Source organism: Lontra canadensis, unplaced genomic scaffold, assembly GCF_010015895.1.
Source record: "Lontra canadensis isolate GAN:19392208 unplaced genomic scaffold, GSC_riverotter_1.0 scaffold120, whole genome shotgun sequence".
Classification (NCBI taxonomy): Eukaryota; Metazoa; Chordata; class Mammalia; order Carnivora; family Mustelidae; genus Lontra; species Lontra canadensis.
This window is the reverse complement of record NW_022631114.1, coordinates 5413552-5434217: the sequence shown is the minus strand read 5'-3', so window position 1 is coordinate 5434217 and position 20666 is coordinate 5413552. Positions and strand designations below refer to the sequence as shown.

The 20666-nt window shown below is 46.9% G+C and overlaps 1 protein-coding gene across 1 annotated transcript; it reads left to right on the top strand.

The window, feature by feature from the left end:
• The first annotated feature begins 6128 nt into the window (after positions 1-6128).
• On the top strand, positions 6129-15011 carry RHOU (ras homolog family member U). The gene is made up of 3 exons (XM_032841105.1): positions 6129-6654; positions 8336-8394; positions 13990-15011. Exons 1-3 carry the CDS (start codon positions 6393-6395, stop codon positions 14443-14445), a joined length of 777 nt encoding a protein of 258 aa, XP_032696996.1. The 5' UTR covers positions 6129-6392; the 3' UTR covers positions 14446-15011.
• Positions 15012-20666: the final 5655 nt, after the last annotated feature.

Here is a 20666-nt window from a genome sequence, read left to right as displayed (position 1 = left end):
TTTATTTATTTGATGGACAGAGATCACAAGTAGGCAGAGAGGCAGGCAGAGATAGAGGAAGGGAAGCAGGCTCCCCGCTGAGCAGAGAGCCTGATGTGGGGCTCCATCCCAGGACCCTATCATGACCTGAGCCAAAGGCAGGGGCTTTAATCCACTGAGCCACCCAGGCACCCCAACCCCTAAAATATTTTTAATGTGACTTAAAACTTTCCAATTTTGACTGATTAGACAGCCATCTGAATTAATGAAATTTTAGAATTACAGAAAAAAATTTAAAACAAGATATTTGATCATATATTACAATAAACATCATATATAATGTTATATGATGTATAAAATATATATTTTATATAGTATATAATATATCATATTTTAAAGATATATAATATTTAATATAATATGCATATATATTATAATATCACATATTATGATACTTGATCAAAATATTTGATCAAGTCCTTAAGTTAACAAAGGGCCTCAATCAATGTTTATGGAATTAATTTAATGAATAGATTAAAAGTAGTTTTAAGTTCACAATAGGACAGTCCTTTTATTTCAGAATTGCTGGCTTGGGTGATTACACTTGTCGGGAAATGGGGACATGGTCAGGTCTTATCTTCAGGGTGGATGAAAAATTAGAGGAGGTCAAGGTTTTGCAATAGCTAAGAGGAGTTTCTAAAGAGTTCTTATCCTCTCTAAGGATTTGGACAGCGGGAAAATGTTTGACCTGGGGAGAGGCTCTGTGATGTGTGTTTGTGGAGGGGAGTTGGAAGTGTATCAGTTGCTGCAAAGGTCTGGGAAGGAGGCTTTTTTTACCTAAAGGGTCAGAACAGCTGGGAGGGCAAATCCAGAATGTTGCCCTAGGTCTGAGGGAATTGGTGTCGCTCATCAATGGCAGAGTTGCAACAGCTGGGAAGACCCAGAGCTGGGGGTTTTAAAGAGGAAGAGAAACCAAGACCAAGTTGGGGGGAAGTGCCTGTGGCGTATCTCAGCCCGCCTTGCGCGACGTTTGTTTATGACACGGGCTTTCTTCTCTAGGAAGCTCTCGGTGCCAAGTTGCCTGTCATCCCTCCAAGGGCCCTTCCTGGTGCTCTCATTTCCCTCCAGGAACTTATGTCTATAAAATGCCATTCACCTCTTTCACAACAATCCTGCTGGACCAGATCAGTTTGTTAAAAATACAGAAACACCCACAAACAGCACTGGTAGAAGATGACGCCTTTATTAAAAATAACTATTAGGGATGTAAATAATGTACAGTAGTACTTCGTGCTATGTGGAAAAGTTTTGTATAAATAGGGTTTCGGCCAATCAAACCACATTGAAATTTTACTCTAAGAGTTTGCTATTTCACTCAAAAGGTCTACGATATGTAGAAACACCGTGCCAGGCTAAAGCAAACAGTTCTTGAAAATGCAAATAACTGTCAGTCTTATTTAATACAATTTGTAGGTGTGAATATATATATTTTTAAGATTCTATTTATTCATTTGAGAAAGATACAGAGAGAGAGAGAGAGAGAGCACAAGCAGGGGGAGAGGCAGAGGGAGAGGGAGAAGCAGACTCCCTGCAAAGGAGGGCTCAGAGCAGGGAGTCCGATTGGACTCAATTCCAGGACTCAGAGATCATGACCTGAGCTGAAGGCAGATAACCATCTGAGCCACCCCGGGCGTCCCAAGTTTGAATATTTTTAATCATTATAATTTTGAAATATAAATGAAATACATTAAAGGGAATAAAACAAATAAATGGTATAATAATTAATAAGTGTAACATGAACACCTGTGTAACCACCACTCGGAGCATACCTGAACATCAGAAACCTCTATGGCCCTTCTCCTTCCCAAATGTAACAATTATCCTCAGTTACCCTGACATCTAATACTGTTTAGTTTTTCTAGCTTTTAACCTTTTATACATCAAATCAGATAGTTTATGCTTTTTTTGTATCTGGCTTCTTTCACTCCTCATTATGTTAGTGAGGTTTGTTAGTGTTGTATTTATCTGCAGTTCATTTATTTTCTTGACTGAATAGTGTAACATAAATTCCAAAATTAACTCATCCATTTTACTGTTTTAACACTTAGATTGTTTCCAGTTTTGAGCTCTTACAAAATGGTTGTTGCATGCATGGGTACATGCCCAGAAATGCATGGTACAAACGGAGAGCTGTAAGCTCTGGGAGTTGAATCCAAGACAGAGCACTCAATAGTTGGCCCATGACCCTCCTTATTGTCTTTCCTAGAAACCATGTGTCCCCATGGCAAAGTTATAAGATGGCAAAGTTGTAAGATGCAAGCACATTGGATCCTTGAGTCACCACTTGGAAGGAGCTACCTTGGTGCAGCCATTATGGAATCAATACAGAGTTCCCTCAAAAAATTATAGAACTGCCATATATCTGGCAATCTTACTGGTGAGTGTTTATCCAAAGAAAATGAAAACACTAGTGCAAAAAGATAACTGTGTCTCCATATTCATTGAGGCATTATTTATAATAATTGAGACATGGAAGCAAGTTAGGTGTCCCTCGATGGGTGAACGGATAAAGAAAATGTGTCATATATACACACAATGAAATATTACTCAGCCATCAGAAAGAACAAAATCTTGTCATTTGTGACAGCATAGGTGGACTTAGAGGGATTTTGCTAAGTGAAATAAGTCAGACAGTGAAAGACAAATATTGTGTGATCTCACTTAGATGTGGAATCTAAACAAACAAACAAACAAACAAACAACAAACAAGTTCACAGATACAGAGAACAGATTGGTGGTTGCAAGAGGTGGGGGTGGGGTGGGGTGGGAGAAATGGGTACATTTTTTTTCAGTTTAAATAAATTGAATAAAACTTTTTTTTTAAAGGGCTATAGGATACAAAAACTAACATATGGCCAGATGTAGGGGTAGAGCAAAATGTTGGATAGCCTAAATCTTACTAAATTTGAGGGCCTTCTTTAGAGAAAAAATAACCTATTCGAAAATTAGGTATAAAAATAAATATTTATTTGAAAAAAGGAAATTCATCACAAGCTATAAATCTTAAAAGGTCAACATATACCATAAACTTCAAGAAAAATCCACAAGAAAACATTTTTTTAAGATTTTTTAAAAATTTATTTGACAGACAGAGATTACAAGTAGGCAGAGAGGGAGGAAGGGAAGCAGGCTCCCTGCCAAGCAGAGAGCCTGATGTGGGGCTGGATCCCAGGACCCTGGGATCATGACCTGAGCCAAAGGCAGAGGCTTTAACCCACTGAGCCACCCTGGTGCCCCTCACAAGAAAACATTTTAATAAACTGTCTGACACACCTCCCCACACTCTTTTCCAACATTTTTAAGCTGCATGTCCTTTTCCTCCAATTTTACTGAGGTAGAGTTGACAATTAAAAATTGTGTATATCTAAGGTATGCAACCTGATAATTTGATACATAGATACATTGTGAAATATTCATCCCCATCAAGGCAATTAACATCATTCATCATCTCACACAGTTACCTTGGTGTGGTGAGTGTGGTGAGAAATTGAAGCTCTACCCTCTTAGCAAATTTCAAGTATATGATACAATGTTGTTAACTACAGTTACATAGTTATACAGGAGATCTCCAGAACTTACTTATCTTGTGTAACTGAAACTTTGTGCCCCTTGAACAGCATCTCCCCTTTTCCCCACTAGCAGCATACCCTTTGACCACCTCTTCAATTTTGTAATTAGGTGATATATCTTCCACGAGAGGAATGGGAACGTACTGCATGTTGCAGGTGAACTTGCTGTTTGCGATCCCGGTACAGGTTTTTGTCCTCACAGACATAGGAAATCCTATCTATTCTATTTAATGTGATTTCCTCCAGAAAGCTATAATGCATTTGTAATCATCTGTGCTGCATTTAGAGTACATTCCTGATAGGAGAGAACTCCCATTTTGACGGAGTGTAGTGGAGAGATTCAAACGCTCTCTAGGACTCAACACTCCCAAGACGGTGTTTTATGATGTAAAAAATCGCCACACACTAGCTTCTAACTCTGTCCATCTCAAAATCTGTTGTTACTCCTTTGTTACTGGAACGCTTCCAGTGCTGGGGAAGGGAGGACTGTTCAGGTGGACACCAACCCGACAGACGGTGTAGGTCTGTCATTGGTAGCTCTTTGTACATCTGAATGGCTAGGAATAACATTACACATAGGAACTATCAAACCACATAAATACATCTCATGGGGTCAGAGCTAGCCAGGTGCCTGAGGGCTAAAACATAAAGGGATACTCATTTTTAGGGTCATGCAAATGCAAGGTTGGCCTCCCTAAATTTTGCTCCCTTGGCGCTTCCCTTACCTCACCCTCATCCTGGATCTGGCTCTGTGTCCATTAATCACAAACAAAATGTGTCTCCAACTTCACTTTCCTTGATTAAAAAGTTCACAGCCACTTCAAAGCTCCTCAGTATAGTGGGGAGTTAGAGTTAAGACAGTGGACTTAACTGGTAGTGGTTAAAATATGTTATTTTGGGGCACCCGTGTGGTTCAGTCAGTTAAGCGTCTGCCTTCAGCTCAGGTCATTATCTCAGGGTCCTGGGATGGAGCCCAGATTTGGGATCTCAGAAAGCAGATCCTTTAGGAGTCTGCTTCTCCCTCTCCCTCTGTTCTTCCCTGCTGCTCGTGCTCTTGCTCTCTCAAATAAATAAATGAAAAATATTTAAAAAATGTTATTTTGCAAAATTTGCAATTCACATTGCCATGGCCCCTAGGGCCTTGGAAGGGGCTCTCTGCAAGTGAGGGGCCCTGAGTGCATGTACCTAGTCTCTTGATAAATTGACTTCCCCATTCCCACACGGTCATACTTCCAAGACTGAGTTTATCACACCAGCTTATTTTTGCTTTCAGGAAATCAGTTAAGAGCTTAGTCTCTGATCACTAAATTCTACACCTGAAAGTAATATTACACTATGGTTTTTTTTTTTTTTTTTTACACTGCATGTTAGCTAACTGGAATTTAAATTAAAAACTGGAAGAAAAAAGAAAAGGAAAAAAAAAAAAAAGAGCTCGGTCTCTGGAGCTGGACTACTTGGGTTTGCATCTTGTCACTGCCACTCTATGAGTTGGTGAACCCTGAGCACTTTTTCAATATGTCCGTGCCTGAGATTTTCTCATCTGCAAAATGGATATAAGTAATGTTAAGATTAGAGGAATTAGTTCAGGCAGAGTGCTTACAACAAAGTGTCTGGCCCATAAAGGCTCAAGATGTATTGGCTATTGTTATTACTGCTACTGTGGTTGTAGCATTAGTATTCAAGTTAGTAATATGTGCTGCTTCTCAAACCACACTGTGAACCCCGAGGAGACCAACTAGACCTAGAGAGGCTTCACTATCTTCTGAATGGACTGTTTGCTAAATGTAGGAGGAAGGCAGAGAGGAAGAAGTCAGAAGTAAATGGAATCCCCGCCCCCCACTCCATTAATATTAATGTCACCAAATTACATTTAAGAAAAAGAAGAAATTTGTTCTATAAATTAATTTGCTGGCTCATGGCATACCAAACGAGCATTAACACTGGACCTGACATTATTGTGCTCCCAGATGATAGCAGGATAAATTATTTTAGCAGAAAAATCACACGACGGGCTGTAGGCAGACTTTAAAAGTTGCCTTTTAATTCAGTCTCCTGCAGACACGTCCCCAAGACACCTCGTTTCCCCTTGGGTGGAGCACTGTGGTCGGCAAGGGACCCCGGAGCACAGGCTGCGATCGAGAAGGGGAGGCGGGGAGCGAGGGGAGCAGGAGGAAGCTCAGGCTTCCCTGCCCGCGTGGGCGCAACAAGGCGGAACTGGCGGTGGAGTCGGTCACTGCGCCGGGGGTGGGGGTGGGGATGCCGCCCTCGGCCACCCCGCTCCTCCAGGCGCTGCGCCCCAGAACGGGCGTTCGCGGCCCCTGCGACCGCCCGGCAGCCGCCGTACGCGCTCCCCTCCAGCCCCGCGTAGCACCGCCTCCGGCCCGGGGGTGCAGGGACCCGGCACGCAGGCTGGGGGCGCTGTGGCCTCGGCGCGGGGACAGAGCGGACGGGCCGGCCCCGCCTCTTTCCCTTCCCCGCCCGCCCCCCACGCGTCGTGTCGCCGGGAAGCCGGGAGGAGACAGAGCGCTCGAGCTCCGCGGCGCTCGGCCCGCAGTCCTCTGACCGCGCGGAGCAGAGCCAGGTGGCGCCGCCCGAGCCCGGAGCCGCGACCCTCCCCGGCCTCCTTTGTCTGGGAGCGTGCGGCCTGGAAGCGCGGCTCTCGTGGGCCGGGCCCGCGGCCACAGCGCCCGGTGACAGCTCTTCCCTCCCGGAGGGCTCCGGGACAGAGGGGCGGTGGGGCCGGGCCCTGCTCGCCCGCGCCTGCACGCCCGAGCGCGCGCCCCGATGCCCCCGCAGCAGGGGGACCCCGCATTCCCCGGCCGCTGCGAGGCGCCGCCCGTTCCGCCGCGCCGGGAGCGCGGGGCGCGCGGGGGGCGCGGGCCCGGGGCGCCGGGGGGCCGGGGGCGCGCGGGCGGTGCCGAGGGGCGCGGCGTCAAGTGCGTGCTTGTCGGCGACGGCGCGGTGGGCAAGACCAGCCTGGTGGTGAGCTATACCACCAACGGTTACCCCACCGAGTACATCCCCACCGCCTTCGACAACTTCTCGGGTGAGCCGGGCCGGGTGGCGCTCCGGGCGCGGGGGCGCGTGGCCGCACAGTCGGCCGGCGCGGTGCCGAGGGCGGGGGTGCCGCGGGGAGGGAGCGCGGAGCGGTGGTCGCGGGTCCCCGAGGAGGCTGCGGCGTCGGCCGGGCTCCGGCTGTGGGACGCGGATCCGGCGCGGAGCGCAGGACCTTTCCCGAGCCTCGGGGACGGGGCGCGCGCGGGGCCACCCGAGGGAGCGCGGGGCAACGGGAATCCCGGGACCGGAGCCCGGCGGAGGGGGCGGGGGACGGGAGACGGAGCCTGTGCGGAAAGAAACGAGACGGCAATTTAGTAACAATCAGGTGGAGTTCAGGTGGCCTGGTCAGTGAGCTGCGTAGAAAAGTTGCGTCAGGTCGTCGTTGCTGGCGCAGCTGCCGAGTTTCAGTGGGAAGGTGCCTCGCAGGTGCCATTACCTGGGGCCCCGAGAGCCAGTGCTTTTCCTTTCGGTGGCTTCCCTCACAAGGTGCGTCTCCGCTTTGAAGAGCCACAGAGACGGCAGGAAATAGTTGATTTAGTGAGAACAGCACCCAGGGCTCAGGTTTGGATTCCAGTTGGAGAGTAAACGCGATTTCTTCTGGGTCCCCCTCCCGTGCTCCCACTGCTCCCACTCCCATGTCCCCTGTTGGCTCCGTTTCTGATTCTTAGTATCTTTTCCCAGTCTCTCTGAGCTATTTACAGCTCTTATGTATGGTGTGCTGTTGTTTTTTGGTTAGTGGAAACAAAGATAAAGGATTTTTCAGGTCTTTTTGAAATTTCCTAAAGTTAAAATCCACAGAGGCTAATGTGAAGCACTCTCTCTTGCTCTTAAAGAACCAAAAAAAAAAAAAAAAAAAAAAAGCTTCTTGATCTCGAAAGTCCCATGGCAAGGGCTTGCTTTCTTCCACTGTGTCTAAGGTACGCTTCACGAAACTGCTACACTAACGGGTTTCCACGCAGTTTTGTTTTTTCCCTCCCAGCTGGCTAGTGTAAATATTAAAAGCCACTTAGAAAGTTGTGCTGAGACCCACCTGCGTGCTTAATTCAGCTAGAAACCTCCAGGCTGTGCCCAGATGCAGGCCTCTGCCCCGTACCCCATCCCAGTGGAAAGGTGGGCAGGCTTTCTTTTATTTTCTGTGTTAATCCTCCCTTTGAGCTGACACCGTGAGATAAGCAGTGCCCTCTTCTATAAACAGGACAATGCAGGCAGCCTGTGTTTGCTCATGTTCTCAAAACAAGCTACAATTTTATGATAAACCATGAAGTCTTGGAACATTTCCCAAGGGAAAACAGAATTATTTGTGAGGTTTTCCACTGAGTTAAAACGGCAAGATTGGTTCCTATTTACAACCCCCAGTATTGTTTTTAGGCTTTTTGAAACAAGTGTGATAGGAAAATAAATCTTCTGGGGCTGGGCAAAAAGGGCAGGCCTTTCTGGGGTGCCCTCAAACAGCTCAGGGATTTGCAGCTTCAGCCCTGGCCAGGCAGTGAATTGCTAGTTTTGGAGGGTTTGTAAACAAAAATGCCTCCATGGGGTCTCCTTGTTTTAGGCAAGTCTTTAATTCATTAGGGGACCCAGAATAGCTGAAGGGTAGTTGCAGCTGAAACCATCATTTTCCTGAAAGTGGTTAAAAGACACCCCCTGATCCTTGTTTTTGTCTTGTTTTTCAGCTGTGGTGTCTGTGGACGGGAGGCCTGTGAGACTCCAGCTCTGTGACACGGCTGGACAGGTTAGTGGCTCATCATGGCTCAGTGCTGGGAAGGGAAGTGGCCTTTGAGAGGCCTCAGAATAACCTCCCTCCATAACTGGGTTGTTCTAAAGCCTCACGAAGTGGCCCCAGCCCTGCCCTTCTCAGAGGGTGGTGGGCAGGGGGAGAGAGCTCTGAGCTCCTAAAGCAGCGTTTGGCTCAGCTTTGCATGGTCAGGACTGGGGGACAACAAGGTCAAGAACAGGAGTTCTTACAGGAGTTTCTGATCTTAATTACTGCCTTGTTTTTATTAAAGAGTATCAATGATGCTTTGTGATCATTTCTCAAAGTAAGCTGGTGATAGGATCATTTTATTAGAGGTCAACAAGAAAACTATTAAATTTACTCAAGAAAAAGATGGAGTTTTTTTTTTTTTAAGATTTTATTTATTTATTTTAGAGAGAGAGAGAGAGCACGGTAGGGAGGGGCAGAGGGAGAGGGAGAGAGAATCTTAAGCAGACCACACACTGAGCGTGGAGCTGGACATGGGGGTCAATCCCAGAACCCTGAGATCATGACCCTGAGCCGAAATCAGGAGCCAGACACTCAGCCAACTGCACCATCCAGGCACCCGCTCCCCCTGCACCCCCACAAGAGAAATGGAGATGATGTCACTGGGTGACTATTTCCCTCCCTAAGCCGTGGTTGGAATCACTAGGGCCACCCCCTTCCTTAGAAGCAGAGAAAGAGTGGTCGAAGCTCCCTGAGCTGGGGGAATGAATGAGCCTGGACACAGTCTCTCCAAATCTTGTCTCAAGGGTCAGGCACTTGGATGACCCACCCAGGGAGGGATGGGTACTGGGGTGTGCCCTGACGAGCTCCAAGGACTCCTCATTGGCCAATCATCCCCCGGCACGGTGCTGGTCGCTGAGGTTTCCTTGTTCTCTGTGAGAACCCAGGGTGCCGTGTCTTGAGTTTGTCAGTTTGACAGTTGGTCAACATGGAGTCTTTCCTGTCTGCACTAGAGTTAGAGCAAATGTGGAGGGGCCCTCTGTAGGAGCGTGAAGCCACCTCACTTTCTGAGGCGTTGTCACGTGGCCGTCTGTGTGTAAGAAGCCGGCTTTCCAGGATTCCCAAGCGCCTCATCCAGACAGCTTGCCTACCCTGGGATAGCAAATTCACAGGTTTATTTCTCAGAACTCAAGTTGCCATAAGACTGGGCAGCTTCGTTGCCCATCTCAGTGCTGGTTTGGCGGTGAGTGGTGGCCTTGCGTGTCCTGTTGCCTCCGTCCCGGAGCATCTCCACTGCCCCTTCAGCGGCAGCTGAGAAAAGCAAACACACCGTGTATCTTCCTGCCTGTGGGAGGGAAAACTCAAAAGAACACCGCTCTTCTAATATTGAATCTTTCCGAATACCCTTCTCGTATTTGTTATGAAAACTTAACTGCTTTGTATAAAGTAAGACTCTTTTTCCTATCACGTGTCCGACTTTCTGATCTTGGAAATGAGGTCAGAGTCGTGCATCGATAAATGTAGGTGTTCCTGCTAACGCAAGAAGGGGCAGCTGAGCAGCCCAAGAATAAGACTGTGGACAGGAAGCCCAGGAGGCGCGGTTCCTGGGGACCCTTGAGAGGAGAAGCAGGCAGATCAGTGCACATCCCTGCCCATGAATGGGGGCTCCCGTGTTAGTGGTTGACTCCTGTCACAGACAGGGCTTCCTGAGTTGGGCTTCGAGGCCTAGGGCCTGCATGGTGCCTGGCACAGAACAGGGCTTAATCATGGTTTATAATGCAGACATGAAATGGAGTGCTGGGTCCTGGGGAATGACACCTTATGCCCTGGCCTGCCCCTCAGGAGACTTAAAGTTTGTAGGGAAGATAAACCAGTTGGTAGAACTTGTGAAAGAAAGCAGGGAAGTGCCATAAGGAGGAAGGCAGTGTGGGCTTGGGGTGCAGGACATGTGGGTCTGGGAGAAAACCACTGGGCCATTTTGAAAGGGCATAGGACTATCACCAGAAAAACTTTGTGGAAATGATCCTGAATTATTGAGGCAGAGTTCGATTTTTTCCTTAGAATGGTCTGTTTAAAAGTTGGGGAAGCACAGGAAGAATTTTGGAGATACTTTCATGAGAAAAGTTTATAATTAGGGAAATAAAAGGACTTTGGTGCAAGTTGTTAAGTTTTAGTTTATTTGGAAATTATTCTTCTGGCCTCCTGGTGATGTTTTCATTGAGTTTTACTGTATTTTTAAACTGCTGTATTAGTAAAGTATACCTTACTATGTAATGAGTGAATAAACCAACTTCAAGAACTATGAAAAGTATACAGCTGGTAAGATAAGATCGTTTTTTTCCCCTACTGCCCAAGTATCCATTAGGACTAATAGCAAAGCCAGTCAGAGTGGTAGTTCTTTCCTACCTTCCTTATTCCTTAGCCCAGATCTGATAAACAGCCTTTTAAGGGACTTCATTGGACACCTGCTGTATTTCCCTAACGTTGACTCACTCAGTGAAACACCCTCCTCCTCCAGGCAGTCCTCAGGATAGCCTTGCGGGCTTAAAGTGACTTGTGCGACTTCTCTTTCCAGCTCCAGGGGAGTGTGAGCACAGGTGGTCCTCACCTGGGGCCCAAATGCAGATTTCAGATGGAAGCTCAGAGCAAGAATATGGCTCTACTGGCTGTATTTAAATATATATGTATATATAAATATTTATGCTTATATATATTTATATAAATATGCAAATATTTATACACATATATATTTATATATATGTATAATGTATAATGTGTATAATATATATATGTATAAATATATAAATATTTATGCTTATATATATTTATATAAATATGCAAATATTTATACATATATATTTATATATACATATATATTTAAATATAGCCAGGAGAGCCATATTCTTGCTCTGAGCTTCCATATATATATGTGTGTATGTGTGTACACACACACACACTAGAATTGCTTTTTGTGTCTTTGGGTTTTCTTGTTAGGGAGGTAGGTGAGCCCAGAAAATTTTAAAGGCGTTTTTAACACTGGACTCACAGTCTGACTCAAGTGAAAATAGATCAGAGACTGAGGACTTGGAGAACATACCTTTGGCATAAGAGAAGGGGACCATCACTGAAATAGGAGAAGGTCACTATGGCATTGCCAGGAGAAGCTGAAAATTCTTCCATCTTTTGACCCATGAGGCACTTAGAAAAATCCATGCTAAAAAAACCAAAAGCTCATATTGGAGCTTGACCAACACTGCCATCCAATGGCCTGTCCGCCACGCCCTGTCCCTGCCTGAATTCCATATGTCGTCCCCACAGACCTGGCAGGTGCCTGCTAATCCCTGGGCCACAGAACACCTCTCCTGGAGGGGACATTCCAGTGGGCCTTGACATGCATGTGCTTGCTGTGTTGATTTCAGCAAATAGCTAAGGTTTCTGGTCAGGCAGTGAGGAGGACGGCTTGATTTCTGCTGCGCTCCCTGAACCCTTTAGCCAGAATCTTAAGAGGTCTGGGGAGCCTGATTTCCAAAGCCCTGTCACAAGGCCCAGCCCCTGAGCTTGCCTTTCTTTTTATTGGTAACCGTAACCCTAGCTTGCTGGGCACGGCCAAGGGCGACTGGCTTCCAACAGTGAGCTGCTGCTGCCTGAGGGAGTTGACCTTCTGCAGGGCTCGGTTTTGTGCTTCTCTGAGGCCATGGAGAGCAGAGGCAATGTTTTGTAACAAGATCTTTGCTGGGCCATCGTCGACTTGGTGGAGTTTCTGTGTTGATTCTTTCAGCACAAAGTTGGCACTAAGAAAGCCAAGTTGTTCTTTTTAACCATCGTGCATAGAAGTCTGACAAGTGGCAGAGACAAAACACCAGATTCATTCCTGAGCCTTTGAGCTGGTTGACTTTAGTGCTGTTAGTCGGTTGTTACCGTACAGCGGAAATATGGAGCCTCAAAGGAAGAAAGTGCCTTCAAGTAAAACAGATCCAGGTTTCCTTTTTACCTGCAGAACAGCCACGGATGCAGAATCCTCTGCGCGTAACTAGGAATTGGTAAACGATCAGAGTATGCCAACGGTGTTCTGAAACCTGGATGACATTCCCCTTTTTCATGCCACTAGGAAGATATCTGTCATAGGACACCTGTGTGAGACTGGCACCCACAGGTAGAAATTATATTTTACTTTTTTTTAAATTTTTAAAAAGTTTTATTTATTTTTTAAGATTTTATTTACTTATTTGACAGAGATCACAAGTAGGCAGAGAGAGAAGGGGGGAAGCAAGCTCCCCACTGAGCAGAGAGCCCGATGTGGGGCTGGATCCCAGGACCCTGGGATCATGACCTGAGCCAAAGGCAGAGGCTTTAACCCATTGAGCCACCCAGGCACCCCTAAAAGTTTTATTTTTTAACTTTCTTTAATATTTGTACCCGATGTGGGGCTTGAACTCACAACCTTGAGATCAAGCGTAGTATGTCTTCCGACTGAGCCAACCAGTCCCCCCCAGTCCCTGATAGAAATTTTAAATAGGGATGAGATGATGTAAATATTTTCCTATGAGAGAGTTGAGAGAAAGCTTTCAGTTCAATGATTGGGTCATGGCAGGTGACTGTGAAGAAATGCTGATTTGGAGACACACATCCCTACAGGGGCTGAGGACAGGTTTGTCTGTCCATGGCCAAATCCCCAGGCCCTGCATGGTGCCCAGAGGCCAGCGTGCATCTCTGTTGAGTGGATGACTTTGGCAGGTAGTTAGCAAAATGATGCTTCGCTGTTAGGATGAACTGTCATTATTCCATCCAGTTCTCTATACCCAGAGTAGGGCGGGTATGACCTTTCTTGGGTCCTTTATCAGCCCAAAGCAGGCTGCATGGAGGCCCCTGCTATTTGCAGGGAAAAAAGAAGGGAAAGGAAGTTCGCAAAGGAAGAAAGGAGGGAGAACAAGAGATCAAGCAAAAACAAAGAGGTATATCAAGCAAGAATGAGAATGTGTCAGCCAATGTGACATTGCAAGTCACATTGTCGTAGGTGACTTTGAGAGGCATAGGCTCTCTGCACTGCCAAGGAGAAGCCCGTCAGAGGTTGTCAGCTCCAATTCTGGGTCTGTCCTTGTGTCTGATTGACATCACTCAGTGGCCTGTGCCTGCCCTGAGTGTGTGCGGTGCAGATGGGACAAGGCTGCCGTGAGGGCAGGCAGGGCTGGATTCTTCAAGAGAGAGCTGGGTTAGTCTGGGGATCTCTGGGGTCAGACTGGAGACTTGGGGATCCCCTTGCTGCCTCGATTTTAGAAGAGTAGCTAGATAACCAGAGTTGGAAGAGTAAATCTGGGTTACTCTAAGCTGAAGCCTGGAGAAAGGAAATTTGATTTTCGTAATTCACCTACTGTCAGTGCTTTTTCTGTGGTAAGTTGCCAGAGGGCCGTGAGCGCTGGTGCAAATGTGGAACGCCTGGGGCAGGTTTGGGGGCCTGGCGGTGCAGGAGCCCTGCACAGGTAAGCAGCAGCATCGCTTTCTGAGGCCCTGGCCTGTTCCTCCATAACCGGACCTGCCAGACCCTTTCGAGAAAAAACAGTAAAGTGGTCTCTTTGCCGATGAGACTCGATTGAAGAGGTAATTCTCGGCTGCTCTGATTGGTTGCAGGATGAGTTCGACAAACTCAGGCCTCTCTGCTACACCAACACGGACATCTTTCTTCTGTGCTTCAGTGTGGTGAGCCCCTCCTCCTTCCAGAACGTCAGCGAGAAGTGGGTGCCAGAGATTCGATGCCACTGTCCCAAAGCCCCCATCATCCTCGTGGGGACTCAGTCAGATCTCCGAGAAGATGTCAAGGTCCTCATCGAGCTGGACAAATGCAAAGAGAAGCCTGTGCCCGAAGAGGCGGCCAAGCTGTGTGCCGAGGAAATCAAAGCTGCCTCTTACATCGAGTGTTCAGCCTTGACTCAGAAAAACCTCAAGGAGGTCTTTGACGCCGCCATCGTCGCAGGCATCCAGTACTCGGACACTCAGCAGCAGCCAAAGAAGTCCAAAAGCAGGACTCCAGACAAAATGAAAAACCTCTCCAAGTCTTGGTGGAAAAAGTACTGCTGTTTCGTATGATGCCGGCTGGGCGCCCGACGGGTGGACTTAGACGGCATCTGCGGTAGAAGCTATATTAGCTGAAGGACCCCTGTCATCGTGGAGGAGCCGTAGAGACAACATGCGCACGCGCGTGTGTGTATGCGTGTGTGTGTGTGTGTGTGTGTGTGCGCGCGTGTATCATAGCTGGAGCTCTCAATTTATGTCTTCTCTCTTGCCTTTCATGTTCTTGTGTGTTTGAGCTTAGGGACGAGCTAATCATTAATTACGCAAGATGTTTTTGAAGTCAGTGGAGCATTTTTCGTAACTCTGGAAACGTAGAGCTCTAGACCTCTGCATTAATTTATATCTAATTTGAAAAAGATGCCTCAAATCTGGGTGTCAAGAATGAAATCTTTTTTTTGCTATGTTATAATGGACCGAAGAACACAAGAAGAAAATGGTGTGGTTAACCCTCGTCCCTTGACCAAGGGCTCCTTCCTGCAAGTGCGTTACGGCCCCCAGCCAGCTATGGTGAAAATCACTCTTAGCTCTGAGACTCCACACACTTTTAAAAAACTTTTTTAAGGAACTAAAATCCGAGGGGGAATAAAAAAGAGAGACCTCTGCCTCCAAGACCTCAAACCAGTCACTTTTGTCATAGGCGAATATCTGGTTGCTTCCGATTGAATATCAACCAGCAGAGAACATGCTACTGGACTCTGGCACTGGGTACACCGGAAAGAAAAAGTTGTTCATTGGGATTTTTCCTTCTTAGACCAGTCGTGTTGACATTGTACAAACATAGCCAACATGCCTTGTGGAGTAAAGCAAGTAGTAGAAGCTCTTGTGTTTCCTGTGGGGAGTGACTCGTGTTGGGATCAGAATGTGATATTTGCTTGTTCGTATGCACGCACCAAACTGCCTGAATCCCTGGTGGCTAGAACACCAGGGAACACCTATCGGAATTGTCTTAAAATTTCCATACTGTTTAACTTAGCCCACCTGCAGGGACGTGGACATGCTTGAAAGGCCTGCAGCAAGCATTTGTAGGAGACAAGGTGTACTTTTTTCCCCTTAAGTCAGCTGAAATGTACACACACACACACGGCTGTATTTGCTGCTGATTCAGACTTTTAAACAGTTAATGAAAAAAACCCAGCCACAAAAACAGATGTGAGGGAAGCTCAGCTTCCTCTTTTTCTTACTTTTTTGAACAGCTCTCTTTCTGATTGTATCCCTCTCAGATATGATTTTAAGTATACCTTGACACAGTTTTGAGACCATCTTAAAACACGAACATCTCTTAAAACCTGTTTTAAACCTGAATGTCTCTTGAAACCTGTTAAAACCACCAGTTAAAGCCACAGATGCCTTTGAGGGACCTGGCAGAGACCAGGGCTAGGAGTCAGAGGGCCCCCCGGGGGCGGGGGACCACAGCTCCCCCTTTTGGCTGCATCCTTGCTGGGGGACAGCCGGGAAACCATGTACTTGTGAAACATTTGTGTTCTTCAAGGTGCCAGTTTCTAGGGCTTCATCTTTTGGAGAAAAAAGTCCCCTATCAGAAGAGTAGGTTTTTCTTTACTTTGTGATGGCTGTGATTCTGAGATGCCAAAAGGTAGCCTAACCCGTGACTTACAACGTCTGGTTGCGGTGGGTCAAGCAGAGTTACCAAAATCAACTCGGCAACTAGGGAAACTTCCGTAGAGCCGGTGGATAGAAGAAGTCTTACCTTTCTGTGGGTCTTGTGTTGTCTTTTTTATATTTAAAAAAGCGAATTTGTGTTTTCCTATAGAAGTAAAAGATTGGGTTCGGGGCTTCTTTGATTTCTGTTAGTAAATAAAATTAACTGGTTTCTCTGTTGAAAAACAAAAATACTTCGATTGGTCACTATTTATTTTTCTTTGGCTAGCCGTCCTAGTTTCCTGAAGTGTCTAGTTCTAGCCTGAGTGAATAAGATGATGTCATTTGCTGAAATGCTCCAAACAGACTCTAAGCTGGGCTACCCGGCTCACCTGTTTCCCAGGCTGGGCTCTGCCTGCTCTGGTGCAGAGGTAGGAGTGGCGGGAGAGCTACTGGGTGAGTAATTTTAAATAGTACTTTTGTATTTAAGCAAAGGTCATGGAGTACCATGCAAATTAATTTTTAAGATAGAACACAAGACTTGAAAGACATTTCATGCACGAGACAGCATATGGGGCTGTTCTTGGTCCCCCTATGGGGTGGGCCACTGGGGGAAAGCTGTCAGGGAACACACCTGTGTTAAGCTTTACTTAAGTGGTTTATTTTTAACCCAACTCGATACAACCCCGTACCATTAGCGCGAAAAATCCAGAGGGTTGACCTTTAAACACAGCCATTTTTAGCATGTTGCTGCATTTTCTAGACTAGTAAAGGTACGATTGATTGGTTGTACTTGAGGCTTTCCTCCATTTTTCTTTCTTTGTGTGATTGGGCAGAAAAGTTCTTAAAAGTATGTGCTTGAGTTAAACATGAAGTTGATTCACTTCAAGGTGCAAACACTGTTAAACTTGCAGCTTGGTTTTGCAGACAATTTTGTGAATGGTGCTTTAGGAAATGCCACTCTAGCTCACCTCCTACAGTGTAGGCTAGTCATAATTGAAAAATCCAATAGACTCCCAACCTGTTTTATCACTTTTTACCATGTATGTGGCAATGAGCCTTTTGCAATATTGTTCTCTGTGCTTGACAGACTTCAGGAGAAGCCATCCAGGTATGACATGAGCCAAAACGAAGGCAAGGTCTTCTCCACAGGCTGTCGTAACCTGGTGCCTTACCAAGTTGTGCGTCTCTGTTTTCAAGTGTAAATGATGTTGAGTAGAATGTTGACCTTGAAAATGCTATAAGTGAGGTGGTATGAAATAAATTCTGACCTATGGATATAACTGCACTTGCTTTTTCTACCAAGGAACGTCAGTGGGAGTGAATAAAAGCTTAGCCATATCAAAAGCAGCCTGGTTGGGAAGCGTCATGGCGGCCCCCAGAGGCGTTTGGGGAAACAACCCTGACCAACGTTAAATGCTTACTGAATATGGGGTTTTGAGAATTCGGGGGTCACAGTCTGACATAAGTCCTCTCTAACTCTGGGTTTGTAGTGGATCGTGTGCTGGTGGCCCACGTGTGTCCCTGGCAGGAATGCTGTTCTTGGAGCCAAACATTGGGGCCCAGAGAAGCACTTAGAGTGTGATGATGGGTAGGTCACTAGATCTGAGCCTCAGTTTCCTTATGTGTGAAAGTACTGCTTTTCTCTCCAGGCTATTTGAATCCTGAATGAGAATCCATGGGCACATGTGGAGTCAGTGTCCAAGATCTCTAAAGGCCATGGAAGGGATTAGGCCATGAGCCTCGCCAGCTTAATCAGTAAGGCCAGCAAGGCTCAGACATCCCCGTCCCTGAGGGCTAGGCGGTGCCCGTGTGGCATATGTGAACTTGCGGTCAGCCTTCTCATCACACCACCAGGATGTGGCCCTTACCCCAGGGAACGTGGCGCTGATGACAGGACCATTCTGGGAGGCCAGATGTCCTCCTGCTTCCACCCTTAAGCCTCAAGGGTAAAGGGCTCCTGGTCATCTAGGAAAGGATGGGCCTGTTGCCCTCATTCCCCATGGTGCCTCTGTGGCCAGGCCTTGACTCTTCGTATCCACGGAACATTCAACCACTTTGCTGTGCAGAGAGCAGCTAAAATTACTGGTGCTGATACCCAGCTCGCCGTCACTGGCCTCCACTGGCAGTGTAATCCCAGCTCAGGTGACCTGGAAGTATCTCTTCAACCACCCCCCGCTTGCCTTCCCAGGATACATTGACAGAGCCCTCAGTCCCTTTAGATGTGGTCAGGGAATGCTTCATGGATACGTTTCCAAGACCTGAAGGAGGTGAGAGAATGACAAGTATCTGGGAGGAAAGTTTTCTGAAGGGAAAACAGCAGGTGCAAACGCCCCGAGGCAGAGCAAGTGTCTGTTACGTCCTGGAGGCCAGTGTGGACAGGACTAAAGTAGTGCAGGGAGAGGAGCAGGAGAGGACCTAGAGGAGGGGAGGAGGTCAGGGAAAGGATGAGGTGAGAGAGGCACCTGACATCATGGAGGGGATGGAGTGACAGAAGGGCACGGGAGGAGAGGGCTGGGCTCCAGAGTCCGGCTCTTCGGGTTTGAATCTTAGCTCTGCCGCTTACTGGTTGTGATTCCTTAAACAACTTAGATTTTCTGTGTCTAATACAAATGGCTATCAGACACATGAAAAAATGTTCATCCTCACTAGCCATCAGGGAGATTCAAATTAAAACCACATTGAGATATCACCTTACACCAGTTAGAATGGCCAAAATTAGCAAGACAGGAAACAACATGTGTTGGAGGGGATGTGGAGAAAGGGGAACCCTCTTACACTGTTGGTGGGAATGCAAGCTGGTGCAGCCACTTTGGAGAACAGTGTGGAGATTCCTCAAGAAATTAAAAATAGAACTTCCCTATGACCCTGCAATTGCACTCCTGGGTATTTACCCCAAAGATACAGATGTAGTGAAAAGAAGGGCCATCTGTACCCCAATGTTTATAGCAGCAATGGCCATGGTCACCAAACTGTGGAAAGAACCAAGATGCCCTTCAACGGACGAATGGATAAGGAAGATGTGGTCCATATACACTATGGAGTACTATGCCTCCATCAGAAAGGATGAATACCCAACTTTTGTAGCAACGTGGATGGCACTGGAAGAGATTATGCTGAGTGAAATAAGTCAAGCAGGGAGAGTCAATGATCATATGGTTTCACTGATTTGTGGAGCATAACAAATAGCATGGAGGACAAGGGGAGTTAGGAGAAGGGAGTTGGGGGAAATTGGAAGGGGAGGTGAACCATGAGAGACTATGGACTCTGAAAAACAATCTGAGGGGTTTGAAGCAGGGGGTGGGAGGTTGGGGGAACCAGGTGGTGGGTATTAGAGAGGGCCGGATTGCATGGAGCACTGGGTGTGGTGCAAAAACAAGGAATACTGTTATGCTGAAAATTAAAAAAAAAAAGCTAATAAAAAAAAAACTAAAAAAAGATTTTCTGCGTCTAAACTTGAGAATTTATAAAGGGAATAACCCCGGCTCCTGCCTCAGTGGTCTGGTGGGGCTACAAACATGAGCTGCTCAGTCAGTGTCCGCTCTGATGGGTCTCCTTGGCAAGTTCTCTTCACCTCTCTCACAGCATCTGCCTAGGTGACTGGCCCCCAATGGCTCTTATGTTCAGCCCTACTAATTTTTGTGAGCCTTATGCTTTATATGGATGATAGCACCTTTGTTTTTCATTTCCACTCATTTTTATATAATAAGAGCAAAACAAGATGAATTACTCCAGCAGTTGTACAGGCTGACTCTGGAACAGGGGCTGGCCACTGGCGGGGAGGGCCCCGGGCCAACCCCCTCCGAAGGGGAAGGTGGAATTGAGCCTCTGGAGGTGGTTTGGTGAGTTGGACTGAGACAATGAAGTAAGATTTGTGTGAAAGTCAAGGATCACGCGTCCAGGGTGTCTGGCCCTTGACTCTTTTCATGCAAGAAGTTTTTGCTTCAGATGAGCATGAGCAGCTCTGTGAATCTAGAGCCATTTTTAGGATGCTTGTTGATCAGCCCAGCTCAGCAAACCAGTTTCCCCCATGCAGTCCTGCCAGTACAACTGAGTCCCGAGGAGACGCCGTCCACACGTGGAAGAGGCATGTGGTCGAGAACCCGATGTTGATCTCCAACCTGATGTCTGTCATCTAAGAGGAGGCTGCGTTCCAGAGCAGAATATCCCTTTTCCATTCATTCGCCTCCTGAAGGTCCCACAGATACTTCCAAATGGGATGCCTTCTGTGAGTTTCCATTCACGACTGCAGCGAATCCCACAAACTTAGTGGCTTAACACGATACCGATTTCTTACCTTATGGTTGTGGAAGTGAGAAATCTGAAATGGGTCTGGCTGGGCTGCAGTCAAGGTGATGACAGGCCTGTGTTCCTTCCTGGAGACTCTCAGGGAGCCATCTTCTAGCTTCCCCTCGAGCCCACCTCCATTCCTTGGCTCAGAGCCTCCCCCACTTTCAAAGCCAGCCATGGCTGGTCAAGTCTTTCTTCGAGGGCATCCCACTGACACTGACTCTGCCACCTCTTCTTCCCTCCCACCCCCCACTTTGGGACCCTTATTATTATATGGGGCCCACTTGAAGAGTCAGGGTAATTTCTCCCTGTCAAGGTCCACGGGTTAGCAATTTTAATTCCATTTGCAG

What these genes read in the sequence shown, in the direction of transcription:
- RHOU (XM_032841105.1), top strand. Translation starts at nt 6,393, where the DNA reads ATGCCCCCGCAGCAGGGGGACCCCGCATTCCCCGGCCGCTGCGAGGCG. An exon ending in CGCCTTCGACAACTTCTCGG is followed by an intron (nt 6,655 to 8,335) that starts GTGAGCCGGGCC and finishes CTTGTTTTTCAG; the next exon opens with CTGTGGTGTCTGTGGACGGG. An exon ending in TCTGTGACACGGCTGGACAG is followed by an intron (nt 8,395 to 13,989) that starts GTTAGTGGCTCA and finishes GATTGGTTGCAG; the next exon opens with GATGAGTTCGACAAACTCAG.